This window comes from Oncorhynchus tshawytscha, linkage group LG01 (genome assembly GCF_018296145.1).
Source record: "Oncorhynchus tshawytscha isolate Ot180627B linkage group LG01, Otsh_v2.0, whole genome shotgun sequence".
NCBI lineage: Eukaryota > Metazoa > Chordata > Actinopteri > Salmoniformes > Salmonidae > Oncorhynchus > Oncorhynchus tshawytscha.
The window spans coordinates 63,803,385-63,825,209 of record NC_056429.1 but is presented as its reverse complement, the minus strand read 5'-3'; the positions used below and the strand labels follow the sequence as shown (position 1 = coordinate 63,825,209).

At 44.3% G+C, this 21,825-nt stretch overlaps 1 protein-coding gene across 1 annotated transcript in view; it reads right to left on the bottom strand.

The window, feature by feature from the left end:
• Window positions 1-259: 259 nt before the first annotated feature.
• The window catches only part of LOC112254806 (protein FAM53B), a 43,084-nt gene continuing 21,518 nt past the window's right edge, over window positions 260-21,825 (bottom strand). Inside the window, exons 2-5 of the mRNA XM_024427685.2 lie at window positions 20,671-20,928; window positions 19,957-20,011; window positions 17,079-17,923; window positions 260-1,783 (exon numbers count right to left, since the gene is read on the bottom strand). Of these exons, the coding sequence (XP_024283453.1) occupies window positions 1,424-1,783; window positions 17,079-17,923; window positions 19,957-20,011; window positions 20,671-20,751 (1,341 nt within the window). The 5' untranslated portion in view covers window positions 20,752-20,928 and the 3' untranslated portion in view covers window positions 260-1,423. The remainder of the gene's footprint in view (window positions 1,784-17,078; window positions 17,924-19,956; window positions 20,012-20,670; window positions 20,929-21,825) is intronic.

Genomic DNA, 21,825 nt, shown 5'->3' with positions numbered 1-21,825 from the left:
TGGGTTGTGTAACAGCATCATGGAGCACACAGATGTTTACCTAACTGACTGTATCCATCATAGGGTATAAACAGCTTACGTGGCATGATATGCCAAAGTCAATGGCGGCTCAATGACTTCATAAACAAATTAGAGGACATCAGATCAGAGGCACATCTATGGAAACACACACTATGTCATGTTTATGACATGAAGGCTTAATGTCAAGCTGTACCATCATGTATAATGGCACCCTGATAATAATGAAACACAACATGACCACGGCAGTTTGCGTTTTTATTTCATGTCTGTCCTGTTAAAGTAGGGTCTCTTATTCCTGATCCTTCGCAAACAGATAATAAAAACATACATTTAGAAAAATATACATTGATATTAGAACTGAAGACTTAAAATTCTGTGTTTATTCAAATATACATTTTGCATATTAGAATCTATAAAAAGTCAGAAAGGTTTGTTTCGAGCAGGGATTTCTGAGGTGAAAAGGACTTGTATCTGACCGAACAAATCGGCAGGTATTTCCAAACCCCTTAAAGCTTATTTACATTCAGCGAGGATGTGTGAATACTTTATGAATTCCAAATTGACCCCTATCCCCTAGGTACTCCTGAAGACCTGAAATTCTTGGATAGATGTAAGCATATATAGTGAAAACTCCACACAGCCAATCAGAAGGAACGTAATACTGGTACTTTCATTCTTTCAGATCTACAGGAGTGCCTATGGTATAGGGGTTAACTTGGAATTCAGCAGGGGACATTCTTCCTGTAAGAATAGTTGAAGAAAAGGGTCAAGGGGAGGTATATATGACAATAACAGTTTCTCTCCTGCTCTACTTCATCCCTCTCTCTCAGGCCATCATGTCCCCCTAGTCTGGTAGAGAAAAGCAGAAGTTGTAACATACTCCTGCTGCAAATGCTACAGTACTAAAACCTTTAACCGTTAGTTCTGTCCAGTTGTATAAGGAGGTACTCAATTTTAGAGGAGAGAGGAGTTTTTGGAGGTGTTAAAGACTATCCCTCGATCCCCACTCCAGAGTTAGGCTGCATGTCACCAAGCGAAAGCAACTGCCTTTAAATTCAGAAAGACAACGAGACAGTTCAAAACAACTGTTTGTCCCGCAGGACCTCAAAGTTCAACCAAAGTTCACATGCAACACTTTCTATCAACAGTTTCACGTGCTTTGTCCTTCATTGACATCGCATACAGTACAACATCCCTTGCCTCCCACATTATTCGCAAACATCCTTGTAATGTTCCAAAAACAACTCTGTCCAAACTCGCAAAGTTCCTTTCAATCCGCTCAATATCCCCCCATCATACGTCAGGCATCCTTCGCGTGGTCATGAAGTTCTAAATTCACCGTCTTTCTGCAAAATTCACAAACGGTTACGACAATCCTTTATCCAAAGGCTTCAGGTTCCGTTCAGTTCCTCTCGATCTGGTCGATGTCCAGCTCTCCCCCCAGCTGGTAGATGTCCTTCTCTGTCCCACACTCACTCTTCCAGAGGGGGTGTCCCTCTCCCATTCTCTCCTCCCCTCCCCTGCATGGGGACCAGGGCCTAGAGTCCAGGCTACACGCAGAGTCACTGTCCAGCTCCTCATAGGAAGAGTCATCCTCCTCCTCATCCACTTCCTGTTGAGTCTCAGCACCTAGGTCAGGCGCACAGGTGAAGTAAGATTCCGATTGGCTCAAGCTCCTGGAGGAGGGTGGGGGCATGTTTGATTGACAGCTGTCCGGACCAGAGAACCCAGGGCAGCTCAAGCTGTGGAAAGTCTGGAGTTTCTGTTTGAGAGAAGAAATAAGAGGGAAAGAAAGGGATATTTTGATTGGTATAACACAACACATTTACAGTATTGTTGTCTTACTGTTCAATCTTGATTCAGGTCACACAACCTAACTTAATTAACCCGTCAGTAATACTCTGTGAGAGTTGTTCAGAGAAACCTGAGAGCTAGGTCTTTATGGCATGTGGGTGTGTGACTCGTGCTTCACTGGTGGAGCTGAACTCGCCCTCCCACTAGGGAGCTAGTTTTGTTAATGTTCTGTTTAGTCTGTTCACAGTCAGAGGAAACACAGTGGAAAGACAACATGGTGAGATCAGTTGCAAACCACAAAGGTATCCTCTTCCTCCCAACCCCATGTCTCTCCCTGTCCTGCTGCACTGAGGGGATGAAGCACAAAAACACACCAGGCAAAACGGCAAGCTTTCCTGAAGACTTATAATGTTATAATATATGATTCCTCCTCCTTGTTTGGCTTGACCTAGCTTCTTGAACTGCACTGGCCAACTCACACACCCATCATCAAGTTGACACTTATGAATAATTGTGTGTTGGACAAAAGGGAAAATGTATAGTGTGTGTGTGTGTCCGTGCATGCTCTAATGAGCACCCAGCAAATTGACATCATAAGCCCTCAGGAGAGGAGAGATTACTCTGGAGCAGCTCTGGGTTTACTTAGGTGTGATCTCTCCTTTCAGAGACCATAGACGTGGGTGTACGACAAACACACTGCCCATGCAAGGTGTGTAAATCAGGCTATTTGGGTGACAACTACATGTATGCTTAAGAGAGTGCGTGTGTTTACTAACGAGAGAGAGAAAGCGAGAGAGAGAGAAAGCGCAAGAGAGGGCTAGTTAGACTGGCAGTGTCTGAATAGCAATATTTACATTCTAAACAGTAGGCTTTTTGGTTATGCAAAAAATGCAACGTTTTATAGTATAATGTGCAATTTCAAAAAAAATGTGTATGCTTTAAATGCCAGGATGTCATACTCATTTCGACTTTTCATCTAATAGAATTCACTGCACACTATTGAGGAAGAGAATCGTATTTTCACAGCCATGTGTGTTTGACAACAGCCGATAATCAGAATAGGGACGCGCTCTACAAAAACGAACGAATGGCGAGGAACAAGCCATTCATTCCCTCAACCTTACAATAGAGCCAGAGCAGAGGCATCCCAGCAGTGAAAGGGTGAAGCGTCCCTCTCTCCCAGTAGCAGATGTTGAAGGCATGGAGGTGAATAGAGATGAGCGTGTTTCTATAGCCCACGGCACACATGATGGACAACTCTAATGTTCCTCAAATCCCTCATTCACTTCTTCCTGTTACAATGGACTGGTAGAGACTTTAACCTAATGCTTTTACAAAACGTACATGTTTTGGGTTGGGGCTCCCAAATACACTACGTTATGAGAGAAATCAAATAAAAATTATAAAGTGCTGGGTTTATATAACTTTAATGTTTACTATCTTTGGCAATGTCAGCTTTACATTCTGTGGCTAAAACATGCAAAAAGCTAACATTTAGACACATTCTGGTACACCAATAATATATCAGGTGACCACTGAAGGCCAATGCTTTGCTGTAGTCACCTCAATGGAATAGAAAGGGGATTTTTGAGGGCCTCTCCCTCTTTCTTCAACCCTTGTAGTACCCCCTTCTAATTATATCACACAGAGGAGAGGGGGAATGAGGGAGAGGCAGAAAGGGAGGGGGTGGTATTCTCTACAATATGCTTCCTATTAAATCATATTGGGCTAAGATCAGGATTTGGGGAAAGGGGTTTTAATAATCTGCAGTTTACCCACCTTTTGTTTTCTAGAGCACCCGCCTTTTCCCACATGTTGCTGTGTTACAGCCTGAATTGAAAATGTATTACATTTATATTTTGTGTTACTGGCCTACACACAATACCCCATAATGTCAAAGTGGAATTATGTTTTTAGAAACTTACAAATGAATGAAAAATGAATAGCAACCCTTTGTTATGGCAAGCCTAAATAAATTCAGGAGCACAATTTTGCTTAACAAGTCACATAATAAGTTGCATGGACTGTGTGCAATAATAGTGTTAAATGATTTTTGAATGACAACCTAATTTCTGTACCCCACACATACAGATAATTGTAAGGTCCCTCAGTCGAGCAGTGAATCTCAAACACAGATTCAACCATAAAGACAAGGGAGGTTTTCCAATGCGTAGCAAAGGTCACCTATTGGTAGATGGGTAAAAATACAAAAAGCAGACATTGAATATCCCTTAGAGCATGGTGAAGTTATTAATTACACTTTGGATGGTGTATCAACACACCCAGGCACTACAAAGATACAGCCGTCCTTTCTAACTCAATTGTCAGCGAGGAAGGAAACCACTCAGGGATTTCACCATGACGCCAAAGGTGACTTTAAAACAGTTACAGTTTGATGGCTGTGATAGGAAAAAACTGAGGATGGATCAACAACAATGTAGTTACTCCACAATACTAACCTAAATGCCAGAGTGAAAAGGAGGCCTGTACAGAATAAGGCACTAATGTAAAACTGCAACAAACGTGGCAAAGAAATTGCATTTATGTCCTGAATACAAAGCGTTATGTTTGGGGCAAATCCAACACAACACTTCCCTGAGTACCGCTCTTCATATTTTCAAGCATGGTGGTGGCTGCATCATGTTATGGGTATGCTTATCATTGGCAAGGATTAGGGAGTTTTTAATGATACAAGAACCTGGAATATAGCTAAGCATAGGCAAAATCCTAGAGGAAAACCTGGTTCAGTATGCTTTCCTACAGACACTGGGAATCTAATTCACCTTTCAGCAGGACAATAACTTAAAACAAGGCCAAATAATACACTGTTGCTTACCAAGATGACATTAAATGTTCCAGAGTGGCCCAGTTACTGTTTTGACTTAAATCAGCTTGAAAATATATGGCAAGACTTGAAAATGGCTGTATAGCAATGATCAACTACCAACTTGACAGAGCTGGGAAGAATTTCAAAAAGAATAATAATGTGCTAATATTGTGTGCAACGCTCTTAGAGACTTACCAAGAAAGACTCACAGCTGTAATCGCTGCCAAAGGTGATTCTAACATGTATTGACTCAGGGGTGTGAAAACGTATGCAAGAGAGATATTTCTGATATAAACATTTCTAAAAACATGTTTTCACTTAGTCGTTATGGGGTAGTGTGTGTAGAAGGTTGAGACTAAAAATCTATTTGAATTCATGCTGTAACACAACAAAATGTTGAATACGTCAAGAGGATATGAATACTTTCTGAAGACAATGTACCCACACACACACACACACACACACACACACATATATACATAAATAGCAGTCACTCATCTAAAGCTCTTGATCAGAGCGTATTTCCAAGACCCATATAAAAAAAGGAGGGACTGGTATAATAAAATGCCCCCAGAGAGACAGTGTGTTATGGGAGAGAGAGGGACCTCCTGGAACAAACGCAGACACAGGAGGGGAAAAAATGGAGCTTTACCCATTACTGGCAGGCAGACGGACAGAGACTAGTACAAGTCTAACATATTTACCTGCGTGTATGTGGGTGTGTGTTTGTGTCACAGTTTGCTGCCATAGCAGGGCCCCATGCCACCACACCAACCCAAGCACTTAGGTATTCCCACAACCCCACAGGGGCTGCAGCTCAGCTATGCTCACCATGCCTGTCATTCAAGGAATGGAGAGGAGGGGAGAAGTGACCCGTCACTTCACGAGCCTGAACCCAGGCCAATGAGAAGATATTAATTCATGAGCCCTCCACCAGCAGGGGAGATTTAGGGAGAAATAAATAACCCCTCTCTCTACACTGCAATTTCTCTTGCCCCCAGAGACGTATGCACACTCGAACAAACTGCAAATGCATCCAACAATTTGTAGAGTCACAAGCTTGAAGTAATCATTGCGTGCTAGGAATATGGAAATACTGACTACTTAAATACACATGTGAATTTGTCCCAATACTTTTGGTCCCCTAAAATGGGGGGACTATGTACGAAAAGTGATTTCTAAACGGTTCAAATCAAGGTTTATTTATCACATGCGCCGAATACAGACAGGTGTAGACCTTACAGTGAAATGCTTACTTACAGGCTCTAACCAACAGTGCAAAAATGGTATTAGGTGAACAATAGGTAGGTAAAAAAATAAAAACAACAAAAAAGACAGTGAAAAATAACAGTAGCGAGGATATATACAGTAGTGAGGCTATAACAGTAGCGAGGCTATATACAGTAGCGAGGCTATAACAGTAGCGAGGCTATATACAGTTGCGAGGCTATATACAGTAGCGAGGCTATATACAGTAGCGAGGCTATACAGTAGCGAGGCTATATACAGTAGCGAGGCTATATACAGTAGCGAGGCTATATACAGTAGCGAGGCTATAACAGTAGCGAGGCTATATACAGTAGCGAGGCTATAACAGTAGCGAGGCTATATACAGGCACTGGTTAGTCAGGCTGATTGAGGTAGTATGTACAGATGGTTAAAGTGCCTATGCATATATGATAAACAGAGAGTAGCAGCAGCGTAAATGAGGAGTTGGGGGGGGCTCGGCACACAATGCAAATAGTCCGGGTAGCCATTTGATGACCTTTTCAGGACTACACTGTGTAGTGCCTTGCGGTTGGAGGCCGAGCAATTGCCGTACCAGGCAGTGATGCAACCAGTCAGGATGCTCTCAATATTGCAGCTGTGGAAGCTTTTGAGGATCTGAGGACCCATGCCAAATATTTAGTTTCCTGAGGGGGAGTAAGCTTTGTCGTGCCCTCTTCACGACTGTCTTGGTGTGTTTGGACCATTCTAGTTTGTTGATGTTGTCACCAAGGAACTTGAAGTTCTCGACCTGCTCCACTACAGCCCCGTCGATGAGAATGGGAGCGTGCTCGGTCTTCCTTTTCCTGTAGTCCACAATCATCTCCTTAGTCTTGGTTACGTTGAGGGATAGGTTGTTGTTCTGGCACCACCCAGCCAGGTCTCTGACCTCCTCACTATAGGCTGTCTCGTCGTTGTCGGTGATCAGGCCTACCACTGTTGTGTCGTCTGCAAACTTAATGATGGTGTTGGAGTCGTGCTTGGCCATGCAGTTGTGGGTGAACAGGGAGTACAGGAGGGGACTGAGCACACACCCATGATGCGCTCCAGTGTTGAGGTTTCAGTGTGGCAGATGTGTTGCTACCTACCCTCACCACCTGGGGGCGGCCCGTCAGGAAGTCCAGGATCCAGTTGCAGAGGGATGTGTTTAGTCCCAGGATCCTTAGCTTAGTGATGAGCTTTGAGGGTACTACGGTGTTGATCGCTGAGCTGCAGTCAATGAATAGCATTCTCACATAGGTGTTCCTTTTGTCCAGGTGGGAAAGGGCAGTGTGGCGTGCAATAGAGATTGTGTCATCTGTGGATCTGTTTGGGCGGTATGCAAATTGAAGTAGGTCTAGGGTTTCTGGGATAACGGTGTTGATGTGAGCCATTACCATCCTTTCAAATCACTTCATGGCTACAGACGTGAGTGCTACGTGTCTGTAGTCATTTAGGCAGGATGCCTTCGTGTTCTTGGGCACAGGGACTATGGTGGTCTGCTTGAAACATGTTGGTTCAATAAGGGACATGTTGAAAATGTCAGTGAAGATAGCTGCCAGTTGGTCAGCACATGCCCGGAGCACACGTTCTGGTAATCCGTCTGGCCCCGCAGCCTTGTGAATGTTGACCTGTTTAAAGGTCTTACTCACATCGGCTACAGAGAGCGTGATCGCACAGTCGTCCGGAACAGCTGGTGCTCTCATGCATGCCTCAGTGTTACTTGCCTCGAAGCGAGCATAGAAGTGATTTAGCTCGTCTGGTAGGCTCGTGTCACTGGGCAGCTTGCGGCTGTGCTTCCCTTTGTAGTTTGTAATAGCTTGCAAGCCCTGCCACATAAGACAAGCGTCGGAGCCGGTGTAGAATGATTCAATCTTAGCCCTGTATTGACGCTTTGCCTGTTTGATGGTTCGTCAGAGGGCATAGCAGAATTTCTTATAAGCTTCCGGATTAGAGTCCCGCACCTTGAAAGCGGCAGCTCTACCCTTTAGCTCAGTGCGAATGTTGCCTGTAATCCATGGCTTCAGGTTGGGGTATGTACGTACAGTCACTGTGGGGACGACGTCCTCGATGCACTTATTGATAAAGCCAGTGACTTATGTGGTGTACTCCTCAATGCCATCGGAGGAATCCCGGAACATGTTCCAGTCTGTGATAGCAAAACAGTCCTGAGTTTAGCATCTGCTTCACCTGACCACTTCTTTATAGACCGAGTAACTGGTGCTTCCTACTTAACTTTTTGCTTCTAAGCAGAAGGATAGAGGAGGATATAATTGTGGTCGGATTTACCAAATGGAGAGCGAAGGAGAGCTTTGTACGTGTCTCTGTGTGTGGAGTACAGGTCATCTTGATTTTTCCCCCCACTCTGGTTGCACATTTAACATGTTGAAAGAAATTAGGTAGAACTGATTTAAGTTCCCCTGCATTAAAGTCTCCGGCCATTAGGCGCCCCGCCTCTGGGTGAGCGGTTTCCTGTTTGCTTATTTCCTTTTACAGCTGACTGAGTGCGGTCTTAGTGCCAGCATCCGTCTATGGTGGTAAATAAACAGCCACGGAAAGTATAGCTGAAAACTCTAAGCCTATGCATTTTATCACAAGAGACTCTACTACGAGCAAAATCTAGAGACTTCCTTAGATTTCGTGCACCAACTTTTGTTTACAAATATGCACAGACCCCCCCCACCTCTGTCTTACCGGAGTGTGCTGTTCTATCTTGCCGATGCAGCGTATATCCCGCTAGCTGAATATACATGTCATCATTCAGCCACGATTCCGTGAAACATAAGACATTACAGTTTTTGATGTCCTGTTGGTAGGATATTTGTGATTGGACAATAAATTAGACAAGGTACAATGTTTGCACGTCGGCGAGTAATATTGATGGTCACGGCATCTTTCACACTCGCCTTCTGCGGATCCCCGCTCTGTGTCCTCTGTACCTGCGTTATCTTCCTCTTGCAAATAACTGGGATGTCGGCCTTGTCGGGTGTTCGGAGAATGTCCTGTGCGTCCTGCTTGTTGAAGAAAACAATCTTTGTCTAATCCGAGGTGAGTGATCGCTGTCCTGATGTCCAGAAGCTCTTTTTTTGCCGTAAGATACGGTTGCAGAAACATTATGTACAAAAAAAACTAATACACAATTGGTTGGGCGCCCGTAAAACTGTTACCATTTCTTCAGGCGCCATTTCACCTGATATGGAAGAAAAACACCCTCAAATTAAAGTTGAGTCTTCATTTTAACATCATAATCATTGTATAATTTCAAATCCAAAAGCCGGTACAACAAACAATCTGTCCTGTCCCAATACTTTTGGAGCTCACTATAGTTAGATCCCCAAATTCAGCTTGTAAATGGCTACAGGGAGAATGGTTGAAATGATAAACACAGTTCAGTGTGGGGAGTGGTTTTAAACACCACACACACTTGCTGAATAACAGAAACCTTTTATTCTCACTGTAGCCAAACACTATTGTTCCTGTAGATGTTGTCTCTTTGCAGAGGCCACAGCAGCACTGCTAGGCAAACATGGTAGCTACAACAAAACCTTGTTCCATTTTTAGTAGACGCTCTTATCCAGAGTGATTTACAGGAGAAATTAGGGTTAAGTGCCTTGCTCAAGGGGACATAGATTTTTCACCTAGTCAGCTCGGGGATTTGAACCAACAACCTTTTGGTTACTGGTCCAGCGCTCTTATCCACTAGGCTAAATGCCACCACACATTTAAAGAGCTACTGAACACGGCGATTGGCACGTAATGTTTTTCTGTTGCTCATTTGAAAAATTTGATTTCAGTCTTGGAGGTGTGTTTCCTGACCGATTCAGTTTTTGGTTAATTATGTTTGTCTCCCATGAGACACTGTGGACTCTAAAACCTATTTAATCTAAGATAACTCAAGAAATCTAATTCATTTTGACGTTTTGGCCGAGGATGTTTTAGTTGCACAATTTTACATCTGAGGTGTTTGGTACAGTATTTTGCAAGTAAAAAAAAAAGTGCAATGCCTTGTCTTATGTAAACAGTCGGGAATGCTGTTTACACTCACACAAGAGTCGTTAGAAGTTATTTTACATAGAATATTATAGGAAACACCAGGACATAGTGTCTATTATAAACTCACATAGTTGCTGTCACAAACTCCAAACTCCACAGTTGTCACTGACTCGTTGGATATTCATTTCCCACTGAGCAAACCAAATCAAATGTATTTACAAAGACATTTTTTTTTTACATCAGCAAACAATCTGTACATACAGTATTTGTTTTTATCAGGTTTTTGCTTGGTGGACCATATTTGTTTGACATTTATCAATAAAACTCATTAAAGCAGCTGTTTATGTCAATTCGTTTTTTACTTGTAGCCCTGGTTGTGCTGAAAAGAAAATGGTAAAACACTTCAATGTGATGCTAAATGTGAGCGCAGAGCAAGCAAATTAATGATAGTGAATTTCAGCTTTTTCACTGTGCGAAGCATGGGACCAATGGAGTTACCAATCCATGGGAGACCTAGGCTATTGTGTAATAGTCCGGACACCTCACACCTAGTTTCTCTACACAGTCGTGTGTGGTTATTCACTGGGTTAATTATCCTAAGGTGAGGCCGAATTCACACGTGAAGAAGCATTCACATCTAATTCTCACCTTCAGGACATATGCATACACACCCATAGTGATTGAAGATGGATTTCGCCTTTTGAATCACTTTCACATGTGAAAACAGCCTGAGAGAATCACATTCTCATGCAATTATGCTCGTTAAAGTCTCATCGGATTTGCTCTCCACACTAACAAGTCAAATGTCAATAACCTTGAACAGAGTGAAATGGTAAATTAACATCTCAATTAACATAAAATAAAATGATTCCCCCACCAATCCTACTTGGATTAGAGAGGACAGAATTCCAGCAACAATTTGTAAAATCTCACCTGTTGTCTCGCCCTGACCATGGTTTGCTTTGTATGGTTTATATGTTTTGTTTGGTCAGGGTGTGATCTGAGTGGGCATTCTGTTGTATGTCTAGTTTGTCTGTTTCTGTGTTTGGCCTGATATGGTTCTCAGAGGCAGGTGTTAGTCATTGTCTCTAATTGGGAACCATATTTAGGTAGCCTGTTTTGTCATTGTGGGTTGTGGGTGATTGTCTATGTTATGTTGCTTGTTAGCACAGTGGTTCATTAGCGTCACTGTTGTTTTGTGGTGTTCAGTTTTTCCATTAAAATGCCGAACACTTACCACGCCGCATCTTGGTCCGATCCTTACTCCTCTTCAGACGAAGAGGAGGAAATCTGCCGGGTTACCTGTTCCCAACATTCCCTCATTTCTAGTAATTCTCTCTAGATGCCAGGCAGAACACAGATTGAACCAGCCTCAAATTTCCACCTTGACATTTCCTTTTCCAACCAGCAGTTAATACTCCTCATCCGAAGACCAAAGTTTAAGTTTTAATGTTTATTCACCACGTGCATAATAGGTGTAAAGTGAAATTCTTACCTTGAGAGCTCTTTCCCAACAATGCAATTTTAATAATACCATAGATAATATAATTAAAAACACAACTACAATGTGTGTTAAAGAAACACAAGAATGCGAGTATATACACATCAGTGCCAGTACCTTATTCAATGTGCAGGGGTAATGAAGTGGTTTAGGTGGTTTTACACATACAAAGTGACTGGTAGTAGGAGATACTAAATGGTGATATATACAGTGAACTAAAATATAAACACAAAATGTAAAGTGTTGGTCCCATGTTTCATGAGCTGAAATAAAACATCCCAGAAATGTTCCATACGCACAAAAAGCTTCTCTAAAATTGTTTACATCCCTGTCAGTGAGCATTTCTCCTTTGCCAATATAATCCATCCACCTGACAGTGTGGCATGTCAAGAAGATGATCAAACAGCATGATCATTACACGGGTTTAACTTGTGCTTGTGACAGAAGGCCACTCTAAAATGTGAAGTTTTGTCACACAACGCTACAAATGTCTCAGGTTTTGAGGGAGATTGCAATTTGCATGCTGACTGCAGGCATGTCGCCCAGAGATGTTGCCTGAGAATTTAATGTTAATTTCTCTATCATAAGCCATGTCGTTTTAGAATATTTGCCAGCACGTCCAACCGGCCTCACAACCACAGACCGGGAGCATGAAAAACAGTCTGTCTCGGGTGGCTGGAGTCTTTTCTGGCCTTTCTCAGATACCGCCTGGCATGTTCGTCCTGGATGGCTGGGAGCTCACCCCAAGAGATGTGCTGGACCGTCCCCACTGCCCGCTGTAGGGCCTTCCAGTTCCGAGCGGTCCAGTTGCCATACCAGAAATTGATACAACCAGTCAGTATGCTCTCAATGGGGCAGCTGTGAAAGTTCCTGAAGATCTGAGTGGCCATGCCAAATCATTTCAGCCTCCTAAGGGAGAAGAGTCGATTCCGTGCCTTCTTCAAGACTGTTCTGGTGTGAAAGGACCATGTTAAGTCATCAGTGATTTGTACACCGAGGAACTTGAAGCTCTTGACCTTCTCCACTGCGGCCCTGTTGATGTGGACGGGGGTGTGCACCCCCCCCCTGTTTTCTGTAGTCCACGATCAGCTCCTTGGTCTTGCTGAAGTTGAAGAAGAGGTTGTTGTCCCGGCACCACACTACCAGTCCTCTGACCTCCTCCCTGTAGGCGGTCTCATCGCTGTTGGTGATCAGGCCTACCACCTTCGTGTAGTCAGCAAACTTGATGATGGATTTGGAGTTGTGTGTGGGGGGGCCCGTGTTGAGGGTCAGCATGGCGGAGGTGTTGTCGCCTACTTTATCCACCTAGGGTCGGCCCATAAAGAAGTCCAGGATTCAGTTGCAGAGGGAGGTGTTCAGTCCCAGGGTCCCGAGTTTGGTGATGAGCTTGGAGGGCACTATGGTGTTGAATGCTGAGCTGTAATCGATTAACAACTTTCTCACATAGGTATTCCTCTTGCCCAGGTGGGAAAGGGCAGTGTGGAGTGCAATTGAGATTGCATTGTCTGTAGATCTGTTGGGGCGGAATGCAAATTGGAGTTGCTCTAGGGTGTCTGGAATGATGAGACGTGGGGATTACAGAGAGGTTGAAAATGACGTGAAGATGCCTGCCAACTGGTCAGTGCATGCTCTGAGAATGCACCATGGAATACCGTTCGTTTCCTCAGCCGTAGCCTCGGTGTTGGCTGAGATAGCCCTGTGTGTGTGGTAGCCCTGTCCTTTAGTTTAGCGTGTACCTCTGTGTTAATCCAGGACTTTTGATTGGGGAAGCAGCTGTGGGGACAACGTCGGCGATGCATTTCCTGATGAAGCCCAAGGCGGAGGTGGTTAGCTCATCGATGCTATCGGCGGAGCCCCGAAACATATTCCAGTCAGCGCTAGCAAAACAGTCCTGTAACATAGCCTTCAATTCAGAGGACCATTTCTCTATAGAGTACGTCACAGGTACTTCCTGTTTGTGCATTTGTTAGTACACAGGAAGCGCACCCTTTTGCGTCTGGCAAACCCCTCACCCCTAAGCCGGCATTACAGAAGTTCCAAAGCAATAATCAGTACAAATATAACCATATTCATAGTTTCATACATACACTACGGTTATATTGAGCTACTGTACATTTGCAGTGCTATATACAGACCGTTTCTGCTTTTGTATCACTATTGCAGCCAAGTTTATAGTACTGAGTCAGACTCAATACCTTACCTAAGCCATGCTATACTCAACAGGACTGAGATTGATCAAGTGTGCCTGAGTTTGGCTGTGTGCATCTGTGACAATGTGTGTGCGTGTGTGTGTGTGTGTGTGTGTCAGTGTGATTTCGTGACCTACAGTATTCTGTGCTGTGAGAGAGTAAATTGGTAAGTGCATATCTGGTTTCATGTGTGTGTGATGGCTGAAACTACTGCACAAACCCGCACCACCTGATCTCATCAGTCCTCCTCACACAGTGCTAAAGCGCAGTCGAGCAATCCCAACCACAAACAAAAACGGAATAATAAAAAACTAGCCTCCATTCATTATTGGTACTATCCATGCGAAAATAATAGCCTGTGAGCCATTGGGCATTCCAGAGAGCAGAGGTAACTGGTGCCGATAACGAAAATGCCCTTGGTTTTAGTGGCTGGCATGGACACAGGAAACATGCTAGGCTCCATTACTGAACACTTGTTGATCCAACCCTGGCAGGGTTGAGGAGGAAGGAGAGGCACAAAGTAATGATATCAGCTAGCTACATCAGTGTTTACACTGTGCTAGTCCTGGAGGAGCCCTATATGTGATGGATTTAATTTCAAACTGTGCTATCTCAGCACATTCTCAAGGGAGACGCCTTCTTCAGAGGGATAGAGCTAAGTGAGCCAGTGTGGTGTCACTGTAGGAAAGTTAAGAGTGGGACTGCATATAGTGCTGTATCATCATAATTGGCTGCATTCACCATCTGATTCATGTGCAAAATTAGACTGTATCCATGATCCTATCCATCCATTCTACATGAAGCCATCATGTAGTAATCTCAGAGCAGTTCCACGACTTCCTCTGGCACGCCACAAGCACAAACAAGCCTCCTCCAGGCCAGGCATAATGTGATCCAGCTAAAAATAAAAACCTGTGTGACTAAATAGCCTGATCATTAATCAAATCTCCCTCCCCCACAGTCAACCACTGGAGGGAGGGATAGAGTGATGGAGGGAGGGAGGAAGAGGGAAATTGACTGTGCGGGTTCAACATTTGCATCGTGTTGTTTACCCAACAGAATCAATGAAATGATAACAGGAGCCAAGTGTGCTAGAGCATGGCAGTGCGAAGCATGACCAAACACAAGGAATGCTCCTTAGTTAACGCCATTTTCCAAAGGGGAGACTTGAAAACATTTACCCTCCACACTACAAACCATCGACCCAGAAAAACTTAATACAGCCTGATTTAATCCCCCAGATCAGACACAAAGAAGGAAGCCAAATTATGTTTGAAGAGCTCTTGAACGTTCCCCACCTCTGAACAGAAGTATTCCTTTGTTGGTCATTTTGTTTGGCCTGGTCTAACCTTATGTATTCAGGTTATTAACCTCTTGAGCTTACTTGAGACGCAGACGTCCCACCTAGAGCTCTAGAAATGCACATGCGCGACGCTACACGCTAATAGTATTAGTTAAAACGCAAACGTTCATTAAAATACACATGTTTGGTATTGAAATAAAGCTACAGTCATTGTGAATCTAGCCACCGTGTCAGATTTTTAAAATGCTTTTCGGCGAAAGCATGAGAAGCTATTATCTGATAGCATGCAACACCCCAAAAGACCCGTAGGGGATGTAAACAAAATAATTAGCATAGTCGGCGCTACACAAACCGCACAATAAAATATAAAACATTAATTACCTTTGACCATCTTCTTTCTTTGCACACCTTGATGTCCCATAATCAATACTGGGTCTTTTTTTGGATTAAATCGGTCCATATATAGCCTAGATATCGATCTATGAAGACTGTGTGAAAAACGGAAAAAAGAGCGTTTCATAACGTAACGTAATTTTTAAAAGTTAAAAATTCGACGATAAACTTTCACAAAACACTTCGAAATACCTTTCTAATGCAACTTTAGGTATAACTACACGTTAATAAGCTATAAAAATCATCAGGAGGCGATGTAAATTCGATAGCCTGCCGTGTGGAAAAATGTCCGGAAAAACACAGAGACAATGCCTCGGGTCGGTGGTCGGAGAGAATCGGTTCCCTTTGGTCGGATCTACCAAGAATCAATTCAGATTCAAATGAGGAGACTCTATACACCCTGTGGAAGCTGTAGGTACTGCAAGCTTGGCCTCATATATTACGGTTCACCTTTAACAATTCATGGGAGTGGCGCATGGATATTTTTTCCCATCTCCAGTGATCAGATTTTCCTGCGCTTTTCGATGAAACAGACGTTCTGTTATAGTCACAGCCGTGATTTAAACAGTTTTGGAAACGTCTGAGTGTTTTCTATCCACACATACTAATCATATGCATATACTATATTCCTGGCCTGAGTAGCAGGACGCCAAAATGTTGCGCGATTTTTAACAGAATTTCCGAAAAGTAGGGGGAAGCTTAACAGGTTTTAAAGGTATTAAGGAGTTTAAAGACTTGGATGAAAGTTGAGCTATATATATATATTTTCTTTTACAGTACACAAAACAATTGAGTTAAGGTGTCTTAATACAAACGGCTGCTCTCATCAGTGGGTGCATCACCCCCACCCGCTCCGAACTGCCGGCAGGGTGATGCCCCCGCCCCCTTCCCAAAGGGATTTTCCAAGGACGGGAAGAACCACTGGACACCCGGGCGGGCATGGAAGCAAGCGCACACACAATCATCAGGGCCAGCACACATGCTGTATACAACTTGATTTATTTAGGTTATGTTCTTATGGCCTTCAAACTCATCTCTGGACCTCGGAGCCAGTTCCACTGCGTTGTTTCACTGTTCCCCTCTAATCAGGGACTGATTTAGACCTGGGACACAAGGTTGGGTGCAATTAATTATCAGGTAGAACAAACCAGTAGGCTCCGGACCTCGTAGGGTAAGAGTTGAATACCCCTGTTCTACAGTTTACATGTGTTCTGATAGTGTCCCAGAGACCATCTAGTCCATTGTCATAGTCTTGAAGGCTGCTCGTTCCATAGTCCAAGAAGTCCTTTAATCAAGTGTCCATTCTGAAACACTGAAGTTTACACATTTTCCAATTCCTAAGTATTGTCCATTTGACTGATAGTTTGGCCAGAGTAATGATGCATAGCGTGGTTCTAGGTTGGATCTTACCCTACTCCCTAGTAGGTACACTACAGGAAACAGTGGGATACATACATTCAAGATTTCAGACAACATATCAACTAACTCAGTCCAGAATCTTTTGAGAGCTGGATATTTGCAGATGCATTAGTGTACCGACCTCACCACAGCCATCCCAACAAGTCTGAAAGGCTTTGTTTAATGTTTTTCAACTTGTGTGGTGTGATATATGCCCTTCGTAAGATCTTCATTTGATCTACTCTTAATCAAGATGAGAAAATACCGATTAAGCTCTGTGAAATGTCTTAGTCATCATAAGATAATCAGATTCCACTAATATGGTTTGATCTAAAGTCACCTTTCAGTAATTTGGCATTGCCAGACACTCTTGGCAGACTATTGAAGGGTGTGTGTGTGTCCACGGTTACTAACCTGGGTCATCTTGGCCAGGTCCAGGGAGGGTCGTGGTTCCTGAGCATCCTCTGGTCTCCTGCGCTTCATACCGATCTTCTTATCGTTCAGGACGCAGGGCTGGGACTTGCTCCGCGACAGCCCCCCAGTCCTCCCTGCTGTCTGCCCAGCACGTCTCCCCAGCTGTGGGTTGCAGTCCGGTGAGCTGGCCCCCTCTCTGTGGTGGTCTGGCAGGCTGATCTGCTCATGGGACAAGGAGAGGGGCCTGAGAGAGTGGTGGTAGGAGGGGGAGGTAGGGGAGGCAGTGAACAGGGGATGAAGGGGCAGGTGCTGGTTGAAGCAGGGAAGCTCCAGGGTGCCTTCTGTGGGGTTGTTGGAGCGGGATGGCAGGCTGAAACTGGAGCTCCGCTGCATGGCAGGAAAATGAACCCCCCCACCACCTCCTATTCCACTTCCTCCAGAGCAGCGCTGCACACTCCCCCCGCTGTGGCACCTCCTCTTCTCCACCGCCGTCCACACTCGCGACCCCTGGGGTCTCCATGATGACCTGCAGCTCCCAAACGCTTCGGAGAAGGACAGTGAGAGTGAGCGGCACTGGCGCTTGCTAGGGGGCGCCGTGGCGGCTGAGGTGGAGGTGGCGAGGGCCAGGGACTGGGTGGCTGCCAGCTTGGCATCGCCCAGGTTGAGGTCTCGTATGAGGCTGGTGATGGCGGTGGCGGTGCCCACCTCACGGCCCCAGACCCGGCTACTCCGCTGACACTCCTCGGGCAGAACGTCCCACAGGCTCTCCAGACTGGCGCCGGACTGGCAGGGGGTCCCTGGCTGGACGGCACAGCCTCTGCGCAGGTCTAGCCACCTGTCTGCCTCTGGAACACAAGGACACACAATAAATACATGAACACACACACGTTATGTTTTATACTTTATATATCATCTAATTTGACATAATGTAATTTTGTTGTGGGAATATAAATCCGGACATAACAAATGGGAAGCTTGTATCAGGGGCCTAATTTGAAATCATTACTATGTTCTCCCTATATTACTTCTCCCCCTCTGGCAACATAAGCTACTATTTGCCATCTCATGGAGTTTTGGAAATCCCACTTTATCTCCTTTACAGAGGCTATGTCAAGATAAAGTACAGCTTTAAGTGAAACAATAAACGACAGGGAAAGCAGGGCAAAGCTTCCAGGGTGAGGTTCAATGTGCAGTGTGCATCTTCTTCCCGTATGCGAGTTGGGCTTCGCGTTAGGATGACCAACCCAGTAAATAATCACACGTGCATGCACACGCACACTTAGACAGTAAGCAATAGACAGTAAGCAGTAGCAACTCTTGGTTAGTTAGACAGTAAAGTGTATCCTGGTGAGAATCGCCACATCTGTAGGAACTCTAATAGAGAGAGATGGAGCACATCACTCAAGGTCTAGATTCTCAGTAAAGGTGGTTTAAGACAGGATAGTAAAAAACAGCTAGCTATAGACAGGGGATTGGTTCAACCCAAGCTGTACTTCTTGACAGTAAATTATCTGAAACAGAGCTGCTAGCTCTAGATCAACAGTTGAATTATGGCTGGCAGGGAAATAGTCTGAGCTTATTGGTTTTACAAGATTCTACAAGCAACCTGGCAGCCTCTACTAGACATGTAAATGTCAAATGACAACATACGTCATGAATTAATCACATTTTTTAGCACTACAGTTGTCACAGAATGCTTAGTTAACAAAAATTGGCACGAGGAGGCCTAAGGGCAACAGTGGCACGGTGGTGTTTGGCCAAAAACAGTACCAGTCACATAACAAACACTGACTTTCAGGTCTATGAACCGGACAATGTTGTGCCACTTGTTTTACTGTTGATGGGGGTTTCTCCAACTGAAAAGTTAAGTGAAGACAAGTTTAGACTGAAGGAGAACTTCCAAAAGTCCTCTGACTGGGGAATGTGTCTTAGTCCGGGTGGGTGGCTTCCTCCAACAAGGACAGAAATGCAGCCTGACTTGATTGGTTTAAATTCAGACAGAACTTGACAAATGAATATGCCAACATTATTCATCACAGGCACAAAGGAAGAATATGACAGTCCAGTGGGCAAAACACCACACTGGTTCTGGCTAATGTAGCCGCTACTGATCTCAAAGCTAGCACAGATCTCTGTTGATTCCCAATTGGCAACCAGGGGCTCATCTCTGTCCAAATCCATCCCTTCAAATGCTTCTCTCCATTTTTGCCCTCTCTTTGGTGGGCGGAAGTCTTTGTTTCAGTCCCAAAGAACAATGGACGGGGGCTACGACATGACCTGACAAGAATGTCAAGAATACAAAATGACAATAGGAGAAAGCATCTAAAAGAAATAACCCCGCCCAGTGGAAAAATGTGTTCTGCAAAGGACTGCAATCCCAGCAAAGGCCATTAAACAGCATACAATGTCTTATGTCAGCTGTAACAGATACAGTATCTACAGTACCCCTCTCCGGTACATGGGACAGATGACGGGGTGGTCCAAAGGAACTCTTATTTACAGTAGCTTGTCTTTTAACATAGGGGGGTAAGGAGTGTGATATTCGCTGAGCCAAGGAAATCATTGACAAAGGCCACACAACAGTCCATTACTTTTGAGTCCAATGAGTGCAGTGCACAGCTCATTGTGAAGGCAGGTGCACACTGGGCATGAGAGGGAGGCGAGAGACAGATGGTAAAAGAGAGAAGTGAGACAGAAAGAGAGTGACAGAAGGGGATCAGCAGAAATAGTTAAAAGGGGAGGGGAGCTTATAACAAGACATAAAGCTGGTGAACAACACAAAGAAAATGAAAATAAAGCCTGATACAAGACGGTAAGAAACGTAAAATGGTGAGGATAACAGAGCAAAGGCCTTAGTCTGAGGGATGGATGCACTCACCCACAGTGCCACAGGAGAAGAGGGTAGTCCCTCTGCTCATGGTGCCGCGCTTACGCTGTCGATGGACAGATGGAGGGAAACAGACAAAGAGGACATGGCTTAGACGAGGCTCATTTATCAGACTCTAAACATGTCCGTACATAACTCTCCAAGCATCTCACACACACACACACACACACACACACACACACACAATCCCTGTTTGTCCTAGAACGTACAGAACAATTCAGAAAGGAGAACAAACAGGGTGGTGCAGTCAAGCTCATAGAGAAATGGGGCAAAGGGACAGAGTCATTAACTTTGCTGGGAGACACCTTAGGTTCAACGTCACAACAAAACAGTGTCATGACAGCACTACTAGACACCTTACAGTACACACTGGGGGCTATAAAGAGGTACAACTACTCACATGGGCTTAATTTCAGTTGAAGCCTTTTCACCCAAATTGCTTGATTTGAAAAGCAGCCCTTGTATGTCATCGACTGCTGTGGTAGAATAATATACCATTTATTGAGAAGGGCCAACCTAGAGATCATATAAATGAATTTCAGACCTTGATGGCGAGCACCCTGCCAAAAACTACAATAGGATGTATTGTAGAGAAGCCAACAGAGAGCCCAAGTCTCATGTTTCCAAGGTCAGTTGAGAGAGAGACGCACCTGTAAGGTACTTGTTACAGTGCTTTAGTTATAGGTCTAGCAGAGTTTTACTCACCAGCAGCAATTCAGTGTCTTTGGACCTTACATCATCGACACCCTTCTTCTTTTCCAGTGTTTTTGAGAATATGATCACCATGGTAGGGTGCAGCTCTGCTCCAGTCCATTCCAGTGCAGGAGAAGGCCATGGTAAGCCATCTTAGTTGAGGGCGGAGGGGAGACAGTCTTTTGGGCAGGTTGGATGGGCAGATGACCACCTTCCATCGGCAGAATGTCCTCGGGTGTTAGGGGAGCGTCTCTCACTCTTCAGCCATCCCTGTGCAACAACAGACAGAAAGAGAGATGTGGTGCGCACACACACACATACAGTTGAAGTTGGAAGTTTACATACACCTTAGCAAAATACAGTTTTTCACAATTGCTGACATTTAATCCTAGTAAAAATTCCCTGGCATAGGTCAGTTAGGATCAACACTTTATTTTAAGAATGTGAAATGTCAGAATAATAGTAGAGAGAATGATTTATTTCAACTTTAATTTCTTTCATCACATTCACATTGGGTCAGAAGTTTACATACACTCAATTAATATTTGGTAGCATTGCCTTTAAATTGTTTAACTTGGGTCAAACGTTTCGGACATTCTTACACAAGCTTGCCACAATAAGTTGGGTGAATTTTGGCCCATTACTCCTGACAGAGCTGGTGTTCCTGAGTCAGGTTTGTAGGCCTCCCTGCTCGCACACACTTTTTCAGTTCAGCCCACACATTTTCTATAGGATTGAGGTCAGGGCTTTGTGATGGCCACTCCAATACCTTGACTTTGTTGTCCTTAAGCCATGTTAACACAACTTTGGAAGTATGGGGTCATTGTCCATTTGGAAGACCCATTTGCGACCAAGCTTTAACTTCCTGACTGATGTCTTGAGATGTTGCTTCAATATATCCACATTTTCCTTCTCATGATGCCATCTACTTTGTGAAGTGCAGTCCCTCCTGCAGCAAAGCACTCCCACAACATGATTCTGCCACCCCCATGCTTCACGGTCGGGATGTTCTTCGGCTTGCAAGCCTCCCCTCTTTTCCTCCAAACATAACAATGGTCATTATGGCCAAACAGATATATTTTTGTTTCACGAGACAAGAGGACATTTCTCCAAAAAGTACGGTCTTTGTCCCCATGTGCAGTTGCAAACCGTAGTCTAGCTTTTTTA